Source organism: Hipposideros armiger, unplaced genomic scaffold (assembly GCF_001890085.2).
Source record: "Hipposideros armiger isolate ML-2016 unplaced genomic scaffold, ASM189008v1 scaffold_58, whole genome shotgun sequence".
NCBI lineage: Eukaryota > Metazoa > Chordata > Mammalia > Chiroptera > Hipposideridae > Hipposideros > Hipposideros armiger.
The window spans coordinates 1,350,765-1,362,581 of record NW_017731408.1 but is presented as its reverse complement, the minus strand read 5'-3'; the positions used below and the strand labels follow the sequence as shown (position 1 = coordinate 1,362,581).

General features: G+C 35.2%; 1 protein-coding gene across 1 annotated transcript in view; it reads left to right on the top strand.

Moving 5' to 3' along the window:
* LRBA (LPS responsive beige-like anchor protein) overlaps positions 1–11,817 on the top strand; it is a 610,319-nt gene that overhangs the window by 441,451 nt on the left and 157,051 nt on the right. Inside the window, exons 43-44 of the mRNA XM_019641170.1 lie at positions 841–956; positions 2,337–2,449. Of these exons, the coding sequence (XP_019496715.1) occupies positions 841–956; positions 2,337–2,449 (229 nt within the window). The remainder of the gene's footprint in view (positions 1–840; positions 957–2,336; positions 2,450–11,817) is intronic.

Below are 11,817 nucleotides of genomic sequence, written 5' to 3'. Positions count from 1 at the left end.
TCCTCCACAACTAGACTGAAGAACAAAAGGACAACAACTTGTCTGTTCCCCTTCCCCCAATTCCCCAGCACTATTCCCATCCCCCCAATTCCCCAATAAAAATCTAAAAAAAAAAAAAATAGCTACCTTGTTCTTAGTGGTAGGAAGAACTGGAGAGCATCATTATCTGAGCTTCTAGGCCCTGAATGTAATAATTGATCCTGCTGCCTGCTTCCCACTGCTACTTACAACTGTTCAGTCGTATCCTTTGTTATTTACCTTGCATTAAGAAAACACATAGGAATTGGTCTTCCATTGAGCTGTATAAAAAAATAATAGTGCCTCTTACCTTTAACCTACCCCCTGAATAGACAACTAAAGAGTTTACAGTCCTCTTTCCCATATTTCAAAGCGTATGCAACCATAATAGTTAAAAATATGATGTACAAATGTGTTTAAGTGATGACTATTAAAATTGATAAAGATGTGAATACAGTTTTATATGTATTTCTCAGTTACTATAATTCCTTTTATATCAGTAAAGCAGTGAATTATTAATCACACTATTCTCAATCAACCTTATGACACCTAGATATTATAACGGCATTGTAATGACTGCTTACCTTAATTAATAGAACATGTACAATACACCTGCAGCTAGTCCAATTCATTTTTTTAACTGTTAATTGTAGATTGAAGCATCTCTAGTATTCATTAGTATAACATTAATATAACTTCAGAATATACAGGTATCATTTTGAATAAGCTAAGATACTCATGATGTATTATTGTGATATAATTAATCTTACATTTAAATTGATTCTACATCAACTTCTTTCTTCTTTTTTTTTTTTTTTGCAGGCGTATATCATTAGCTAGTCCCCGTCAACTTTTTAAAGCTTCTAATATGACCCAGCGATGGCAACATAGAGAGATTTCAAATTTTGAATACTTGATGTTTCTCAACACAATAGCAGGTAATCTAAGCTCACATGTTGACTCATTTTAAACAGTCAACTGCTGTGATATGATTAGATTAATTTTGAATGCCAGTATAAATAGCTTATTACTGCTACACGAATTACCTTATCAAGGTATTAGTGTAATATCCATCCTTGCACAAGCATGAAATCTTTCCTGCTATTTTCCTTATTCCCACCAACTGAATGAATATTGTGTGTTTCTAGAATTTTCCATTTAATGTTTTCGGACTGCAGTTGAGTGAGAGTAACAAACTGTAGAAAGCAAAACCATGGATACATGGGGAGACTATTGTATATATGCATACATGTGTGCACCTGTGTGTGTGTGCGCGCGCGTGTGTGTACACGTGTGTGTGTGTGTGTGTGTGTGTGCACAAAGTGTATATCATAAAGATATAATGAGAAAGAAAACTGGAAAGGCTGTGTGTAAATATGGAAGATTTTCTGTCAATTTGAGGAGTTAACAGTCAATTCATTGGGAAACTTTTGAAAGTTTTTGAACAAATGAGTGATATTATTGTAGAACTATCTTGGAGGTAGAGTGAGGAATAAATTGGAGTGGAGAGAGACTTGGCAGAGAGCAAAGTTAGGAAACAATTATATGTAAAAAGTGAAAGCGTGCATTAGAGACATGACAATGGGAATTAAAAGATAATATTAAATAACAAGAATTTACAAGGTCCAAGCCATTTGACAACCAGCTAACTGTGTCACTGGATGTCATTACTTAAGAAGCAGTGTAGAAAAGTGTGTGGCAGCATTTAGGAGTGGGGGGAAGCAACATTGATGATGCTGTGCATGATATTCAGAGGATCATAGAATTTGAAAGCTGTCACAGAAATTTCAGAGTAATTCAGTGCAACTCCCTCCTTTTACGATGACTAATGCATGCCCACCGGGGTTAAATCTCTTAAACTTGGTTGTTTGGTTGGTTGGTTGGTTAACTAATGGCAGGGAAAGGAATCCGGTTTTGAAGAGCTCTATGAAAATTGCAAATTGTTTTTTAAAGTCTTAATAAAGAAGGTTTTATTTGGTATAGGCTTTCAAGTAATAAAAATAGTCAAATGTACTTTATGAGAGCATAAACTTGGGGGCCAGAGTATCTGGATTTGAATATGGTTCAACCATCACAAGCTACAGCATTTTGGAAAAGTTTCCAAACCTTTTGTGCCTCAGTTTTTTCATCTGTAACATGGGGATGATAACGAATTTCATAGGGTTACTATGAGGATTAAGTGAAATAATATAGGGATACCACTGAGAGCACTGTCTGGCACTCAAAAAACTGTCAGTTGCATTTTTAGTAAAAACTACACTTCTGAACCTGCTTACCATTTCATTATTCTAGATTAAATGACTTTTTTCCTCTCCCAGGACGGACGTACAATGACTTAAATCAGTATCCAGTGTTTCCGTGGGTCATCACTAATTATGAATCCGAAGAATTGGACCTTACCTTGCCAAGTAACTTCAGAGATTTATCCAAGGTAACTTCTCACCTGAAATATAATTGTCTTGCATTAAAAAATATACTTGATTATTTTTAATTTTCACATTTGTTTTTACAAGTCTTTTAAATATAATTGTAACTTTAATATATTTATCTTTTAAATGAATTTTCAGTTTTATTAAGTTGAAAATTGAAAAATGTAATGTGCATGAAAATTTGATGGTGATTAAAAATGTTGTTATATATTTTTTCCGGTAAACATTTAAGAAGGCGTTATCCTCAAATACCAACTTCTTCTGAGGGTGTTAGTATTTGATAAAACATACAAAGCAGACACGGAAACCTCTCAGCACTACTCTTATGAAAGGACCAGTTACCCTACTCCAGGCCCCCTAACTGACCTCCCTGCTACCTCTTGCCCTTATTTCATCCATTGCTCACTACAACAAAGCGGATCCTTTCAAAATCTAATTTTGAATCATATAAATCAGTGCTTAAAGTTTTCTTGGCTTATTACTGAATGGAGAATAAATCTTTCCCAATTCACAGCTTTGCTTTCTCTGCCGTTAATGTTTGTCTCCCTGCTTTGTGAGTGTCCGACTCTCTTTGCTTTTAGGTCACCTCTTCAGAGACCATTACTGACTCCCTCCCTTCCCTGCTATTTGCTGTCTGTGTCTTTCAGAGCACCTGAAATATCGTGCATTTTACGTCGGCTGCTACCTACTTGTTTGATTCTTCTTGTCCCCCCACTAAGCTCCATAGGATAGAGTTCTTGTTCACGCTTGCTTCCATGCCTAGCACAGGACCTGCCATGCATAAGTGTTAAATGAATTGAATAATAAAGTGTATCTTACATTTTCCCCAAGTTATAAAATATTAAGATTAACTGTATTAGAGTTTTAAGTGTAAAATATGTAAATAAGAAAACAAAAATCACTTAATTTTTCACATATCAATAAGGAATAATTACATTTTATATATGTGTGTGTGCGTGCGCGTGCACACACACAGACACACACAGACACACACCATTTTTTTTTCACTTTCTGTAAGTATTTTCCCATGTCTTCAGGCCTTCTTCAAGAAATTTCCTTTTCTGTCCTGGATTATCAATAAAGAGGATATCCTGAATCATCATTTTGTGATATACAATGAAGTTATATGTCTTTTTTTCTTTTTAGCTCTTTATTATTGAGAATTTCAAGTATACACAAAAGTAGACAAAATAGCATAATAAATTCCCATCTACCAATCACCCTGCTTCAACAATTATCAGCTCATGGTCACTCGTTTTTTATCTTTGCTCTCATTTTCTTTCCACCTTCCCATATAACTTTTAAGCAGATCCTAGATATCATATCATTATATTCATAAATATTTCAATATATGCTTCTATGAAATAAGGTCTCTTTTTAAAGCATAACTATAATACCATTAGCAAGCCTCAAATATTAAAATAATTTCTTAATAATTTTTTAAATATCAAATACTCAGTAGGTATTGCATTTTCAATTAAATTACAACTTTCAAAATTCTTTTTAATTTGTTTATTCTAGTCAGGATGCAACTAAGGACCACATATTAGAATCAGTTGATATACCTCTTAAGGCTTTATTCTGTAGGTTTCTCTTCCATCTTTTTTCTGTCTGATTAATTGAAGAAGCGTATTGTATGGAGTTTGCTTATTACATCCCTGTGTATAGTCTAACAGGTTCCTTTGTCATCTGTATTTCTTATAAGTTGGTAGTTGGTTCCAAGGGTTGATAGAATTCAGATTAGATATTTTGGGCTTTGTAGGAAATTTTTATGTTCTTCTGTCAAGGGCATGTAGTATGTACCTTATTTTCTTTTGTGATGTTAGCAGACACAGATATTGAATGCCTAGATTAGTTTGATAAGGATTGCAAAGTGATAGTATTTAAATTGTCACTTCTATTTCATTTATTATTGGGAATCATTCTGTAACGAGACATCTCCCTTCATCTATTAGGTGAATGCAGGTTGGTAGGATTTCCCAGGTGACTGTGAGAAATAATAAACGGATAAATGTTTGTTTTTTGTTTTGTTGTGTTTTTTTTTTAAGGAAATCCTTAGATAAATTTAGGTACATTAGTTCTAAGACACTGCAATATTTCACTGGAATCTCTAGAATTCTCTGGTCTAATAAATAGGGACGATATTAGTTTGACTTGTGTAGTGAGCCATGCAATAGGTCAATAACAAAATGGAGAACTATTTAATTCTCAGGCTATTATATTCTACTCTCTCCATTATTTGAATTTTAGATATATAAAAATAAAAAAAAGTCTCATTTTTCATTAATTTGTTAAAATGTAAAATTTGCTTCACAAAATAAATTAGATTTGAATAAATCTTCTAGAGTTCTAGAAGAACTGCCTTTTTTTTTTCCCCTCCTTAACCGAGTCCTTCAGTTTGGACTTCTATGTAAGCACATAGTTTATTAAGACTTTTTTGTGCTTTAGAGGATTCTTTTTGTAGACTCTTCAAGATGCAGTGGGTAGTAAGATGCATTGTGGACAGCGTACATGTTTCTGTCTTGATGGAACAGTTACTAATGGTGATAAGTGGGAGGCTATTTGGATATTTCTGCTGAGGCTGTATTTCTGTCTTCTGCCATCATCGTCTCTGAGCGAAAGCTCCCTGAAGCCTGTTACCTCCTCACAACACTGTTCCTTGCCAACTGCCTCCATCCTCTGACCCTCGTCTTTGTTCTCTATGCCACTAAATATCTCACCTGACCAGAAGAAAGCCTCCAAAACCACTTTTTAATGTAGTTTATATGATGTTTTCTTTATGAGACTTCATAGAAATAATACTAGCAAAATGCTGTTATAGATTATTTGCCAGCTAAACAATCCTTTATTAAAATTGAATTTATTTGTTTGTTACAGATGTTTGTAAGGAATTTGCCAAATACTTCTGTTGGGTGGGTAAAATACTGTTTTCACTTATGCCTTTATAACTTATCTTCTATACATGATAAACAAGGCTCTTTTTTTTTGCCCAACTAGATGACCAATAGTAGTTTTTTTTTTTTTTTGGTTAGGTTAAAAGAAAAAAGGGGGAGAGCCTGGCTTCAAAACCAAAACGAGTTAATATTAATCTGTATCCATATATGTTCATATCCACCGTACAAAGCCATAAAAATATCATTTTTGTGATTTAGTGCCTTTAATTGTATCCATTTTTATATTGTGAAAGACTTGTACTTTTGGCTGAGGAAGGTTTATTTATAGAGTGCTGTTAACAGCTGAAAGGCACACACTTGCATAGTGAACAGTAGTGTAATTAGCAAGGCCAGGACGAAGCGGGGAGCTCTAACGCTCAACCACGAAGCTTTTAGCTAATATCTCCTTTCTTATAAAGCAGCAGTAGCTCAAATGCTACAAAAGTCATTCAAGTTCACAAAAATGAAAATCTACTAGTACTAATTATTTTCATTAAATGTTGATGGAAATAAGTGAGTTTGGAATTAACTACATTATTTTTAGTGAAATAATCAAGCATATTTGAAAATTGGACTTTGCACACATAAAATAGTGCTAATTGTTTACCATATAAAAGTATCTGATTCCTGTTGGTATTAAAGTCTGCATAATGTTTACACTGTGATTCAATTTTCAAAAACCTGTTTCTACACATATTTTCAGGACTGCATCTCATACGTGAAATAAGCTGTATCTGCATGAGTAATCATTATACTTGAATTATAAGAAAGTTTGTCCCATAGAATAGATTTAGCAAATATTATTATTTGTTTAAATAAACTCGTCAAATGGAAGAAAACATTGTATGCAAAGCTTAATTTAAAACATAGACCTTATCCCCATTCTTAAATAGATGACATAGCCTGACTAGCTTTAAAATGTATTACATTATTTATGCATATTCATGTCCCTTTAATTTCCCCAAAGCTGGTTTTCAGAGGGGGTATTAGTAGCTTTGATACAAAGCTACAATTTTATTTGGTAATCTCTTCCTTGTTGCACAGGGAATTTTCTTTCTGCAGCTGAATTAATGTGATCAGGACCCTTCTATATTTTTCTGATCCTTCTTTGAGAAAAGAAAAACTCTGAATAGAATGATGTAAAAAATGTCTCTAAGTTATAAAATTTTATTTCGTGTACAATTTTTATAAGAATTACAAATTAGTATTGTCAATCTTTTAGGAAATCAAATCTATTTTATTCTGAAAACCTGATGAAAATTAAGTATTTTTTATACTAACATAATAGTTTAAATTATTCTTTTGGCAGAAAAAAAGTTGGGATCAATTTTGAAGTTGATTTTTTCCCCTCCACTTTCTCCGTTGTTTCATCACTAGTCTAAAATTCTGACTGATGAGACAGCTAACCATGCATAGACTTGGGAGTGACATCAATCCATATTTTATAAATACACATTGATTTTCATATTTTGACAATGTTCTTGAAAGAAATAAGACTCAACATTTTCTTTTTGACCTTTCTTTATAAGAAATTATAATTAGGGCAGGACTATCATTACAAAATGTCATACCATAAAAACAAATTATGATGGCTGAATGTTTCAGTGCTTTGTAGGTTAGGAAGAAATTTTTTACTTCTCTGATTTATTTATTTATTTTCCTTAGTGGGGAGATTGATTGTGTAAACCAGTTTTCTAAGAGAGGAAAAACCAAGATAATCTGACGCAATGATCTCTTTTCTAATTGATCAGCATAGTTATTTTGATATATTGAATATATATATAGTATATGTACTACAATCTGGATACATATTTTAAAGAAACAAGTATGTTCTTAGATTGAAATGCAGTTGAAATGAAAAATTGGCTATGGATTTCAGAAGGTAGTAGCATTCCAGTTTTTTGGTTTTTTTTAAAGATTTTTATTGGGGATTTGGGGGGATAGGAACAGTGCTGGGGAATTGGGGGAAGGGGAACAGACAAATTGCTGTCTTTTTGTTCTTCAATCTAGTTGTGGAGGACGTTGCTTCACTGGCCCAAGTTGGCACCATCATTGTGCTCTTCCCCGGGCGAGGCAGATCAGTTGCCGGCTTCTGGACAGCCGCTCACTGCGGCTGCTGGCCGCTCACGCTGGCTGCTGGCTACACACGGTAGCCCATGGCAACCCACTGCCACAGGGACTGCAGCCTACGCCATCGCTGGCGACTCACGGCAGCCCAGCTCCAGGTTGAGCTGTTGTTCAGCATCTTAGCTGTAGAGGGCAGTGTTACTGGCCCTCATATGTGGGATCCGAACCGGGGCCCTCTGGCGTCCCAAGTCAGTTCTTAACCATAGCACCACTTGGCTGGCCCAGCATTCCAGCTTCTTATTGTTAACTAATATTTACTGATGACCTACTATATGTCAGGCTCTGATCTCAGTATGCGTGTATTACATGTGTTAACTTGTAATCCTCACAAAGACCTTTTGCGATAGCTAACATTATTATTGTCTTACAGAGGCAGAAACTGAGGTACCATGAGGTTACACAAGTTGGACACAATTACACAGCTAGTGATTAGAACCAGAATTTAAACACCAAGCCAGTGTAGTTGACAGCTAGCATTTTAAAAAATGGTTAGACTAGCAGAGTATCACATAAAAAAAGAAAATATCAGTCTGTTTCCAGTGTGAATCTTCAGCCTAAGGTATGTGTGTGTGTGTGTGTGTGTGTGTGTGTTTGTGTGTGTGTGTGTGTGTGTGTACATGTGCGTTATGATTTCAAGTGGCATTTCTTGCTATGAGTTTTGGCCCAGAAAGTTTGAGAACCCTGCAATGTGTATGCTGTCTCTTCTACTTTGGGCATCAATTGCTGAATCTGTTTCCAAGTTATTAAGTTGCCTTTCACCTCTCATACTGAAATACATGGTAAAATACAACCAGTATTCTATTGTCTGAAAAAGGAAAGCTTTGCTAAATTGCCTACTCTTGGTGTGTTTATCCCAGGTTATGCGCCAAACTTTTTTGACTAAGCCTGTTTTATGAAAAACCTGGATGTTTGGTTAAAACCAGAGAGTTCTGGAGGTTGCTACTCGAGTATTCATTTTTTCCCACCCCACTTATTGATTCTTTATTGATTAATATTGTTGGCCAAGAGTCTCAGTTTCTGGAGATTTGAAATAATAAAATCAGGTAGTATTATCCTACTAAATAATAAACTAAAAATTGGGGGGGGGTGGCTGGGGTGGGAACCAGGAATGGCCAAAGTGTCAGCAAGTAGTTCATATTTTAATAACGAGCGTTCACATTCTTAAAATGAAGGAAAATGCTGAAAGAGAGAATTCGAGGTAGCGGGAAAAGAAAAACCAACTTTTCAGCTGTAGAGCACAAGCGCTATTTTGATTCACAGTGCAGAAACAAGAAGACTAAATGCTGGGGGTAGCAAAGTTGCCCTGGAACCCCCTCTCTCCCCCAATTCCTCCTGCCTTGCAGGGTAGGCATCTGAGCAAAGTTCACTATCCTCAGATCTTCAAACTGAATTTTAAATTTTGGTCCAGGCCCCAATAAACCATAGTTTCTTCTTTTTTAAAACCCATGTTCCGATGCTGTACCATTCACACTGTTAAACTAGCAGCTTCCATTGCCCTCATCTGGATGTGTTTCTAATGAGTAAGTTCTCAGATAACTAAAAAGAGCTGAGTGACAAAGCTCTTCTGAATTTATTCCCTGGCTGATGAGTTGCGGTTGTTTGTCCTTTGTGTTTTGTGTTTTCTCTCGCTCGCTCTCTTTGTTTGAAGACAAAGTAGATGATTTTGTCTCTTGGTCTCTCATTTATCTCCTACTGTTTGGCTATGTATTTTTATTTGTAAGATATTTCTCCCTAACACACACTTTTAATATACAGCATGCATCCTGACCTGGAACTGACTACCGACATTTAACTGTTGTTGATCAGACAACACTTCTTTATCTCTTTAAGTTTTAAGTGCTGTTTCTGACGAATGCCAGTCCTTTTGGTCTGTTCTGTAACAGATATACCGGGAATCAATATACTATCTAGATGTCAGAGAGGGAAAAGAACACTCTTTTTTTGGTGGGAAGGGCAATATTGTTTAAAATGATAGGTGTTATAACTTTCACTTTGTTTTTCTATTTATGGGGCTTTAGTCAAAGGAATTCAGACTTAAAAAAAAACCCTATGATATGACAGCGGAAAATAATGGGTCTTATAGTGTTTAAGTAAAATATAAATGCACAAAAAGAAATTAAAAGTAACCCCACATTTGGATATTTTTATTAGCTGACAAAATATATTAAAAATATTTTAATCTCAGCATCAAATATGGATGCTGTTATATCCGTATTGATTTTAGGGATTTGGGTATAAATTGCATTCCTGGTCTTGGGGAATTTACAGCCTAATATGCAGAAGAATGACATTGAGGTAGTTGAGAGTTTATTTGTAGGCTGTGAGAGAAGCTCTAGTGGGTGCCTTCCGCTGTAACAGGCGTCTTGCATGTGCTGTCTCCTTTCATTCCCTCAATAGCAGTGTAAGGAATGTGTTATTATCTTTATTTTATGGATAAGAAAACTAAGCTGTGGTAAGGTGAAGGAACTCTCCAAGGTCACACATTTCTAAGTGTTAAGGCTAGGATTTGATTCCAGATCTGTCTCCGTCAGTGAACTGGTGGATTTTAGGTAAAACCAGAAAGAATATTTTAGAGAGAATATTTTAGACTTAATACTTGTATGTATATCCACTTCTTTCAAAAATCCAACTGTTCCTCCCTTTTGCTGGGCAAAAGACAAGAGGTTTAGTTTTTGGAAAAATTGTGCCAGTTTCTGATGTGAGAACACCAAGAACAGCAAAGGGAGGGTCGAAGGTAAGGAATGGAAAACAGGAGGATTAGCTAAAAGCTTTCAGTACTGCATGGTGAAGGCCCCAGACCTCCCTGCTGTCTGTGCTATCAGAACTCTGGCAGGGAGGCCCCTACCAGCCCCACCCGGTAAGACAGAAGGTTGTATTACTCTTCGGGCATATTGACTGGCTCCAGAGGAAGCGTCTAAAAATTACTAACCTTTCGGGATCCGGTGTGAGTTCACTTGATTTCCCTTCACTGAAGTCCGCCTGTTCAAATGCTACTGATGCTGCATGTAACTCACTGAGCTCTTTCATGCGTCACTTCTAAAAATGAAGGTACAACCAAGTGTCGGTAAATGGAAGGACAGTCTCTGATGTGAAAGACGACCAAGACTAAAACAAAGAGAAAAATACAATAACCAGAAGAAAAACAGGCAATTTAGGGAACAGAAGAAGCCTTAAAAACAAAACAAGAATAAATTCCCTTACAGCAATAAAACTATTTCATTAATAGAAAACAAAAAAATAATGCTATAGCAAGCAAAATGTACATGCAGATATGTTCCAAAAGGAACATCAGAATGATATGGGAAAATACCCTGGAAAGATAAAATTAGAGGACCAGAGTAGGAAGTTAAAGATTTAAATAGACTTGTGTCAGCCTGCCTCCATTTATTAGTAAGAGGCCTTTAACAAGTTACTTACTTTGGGAGTCCTATATAGCAAACTATATAATATATTTATTATATTATATAGTATTTATATAATGCTGAAGAAAAGTTTTCATGGGTACACTGACCTTTTTAAACGTTAAATTATTGCTTGCTCACTGTGATTTATTTAGTTTAAAATGTGGCTATGTAACTCGTTGCCCAGAATTTAAAATTCAGTTTAGCAAAGTGTGAATATATATATGCAGAGAGGGAAAGGGGAGGAGGAGGAGGAGATGTGTTATTTAGAGGATTTGCTGAAGTTTTGTTTTTAAATCATGAAAGCAATCTTTTTTGTGTGACTTTTGAAAAATTGATTCATTAAATATTAGCAATCTGTATTGCAGATAGGGTTTTCTACTAGAAGTTACCTTCCAGCAGAAGTTTCTAAATGACTCTAACAGAGGTTAACCTTACACTTTATTTAAGCAGCCTTCAATGACATTGTTTTTTAACATTAGTCAGAAAATGATAAACTGAAGTAACTGAATGGATTGTGGTTAATATTACTGTCAGGGTGAGGAATAAGCTTGACATAGACCAGCAACACACTGCCAGTCAGTAATCCTTTTCAGAGTAAGTATTTATTCACTAATCATCCGAAGTTACTGTGGTGTGGAGTGACCATTTATTATTATTTATAAAGGAATTATTTTATTTGCATAGCATTACCAGTTTTATCCCATAATACTTTCTATTTTCTTAGTTTAGTGCTGGGTATACTAATTTGGGTAGACTCAGAGTAACATATATACTTACCATGAATTTACATAAGAATGATTTCAAATCTCCTAGAACATTTTTTTTTAAGTTTAATAAGTACTGGTACTATGCTCCTAATTTCAGGTGTGTGTGTGTGTGTGTGTGTGTGTGTGTGTGTGTGTGTGT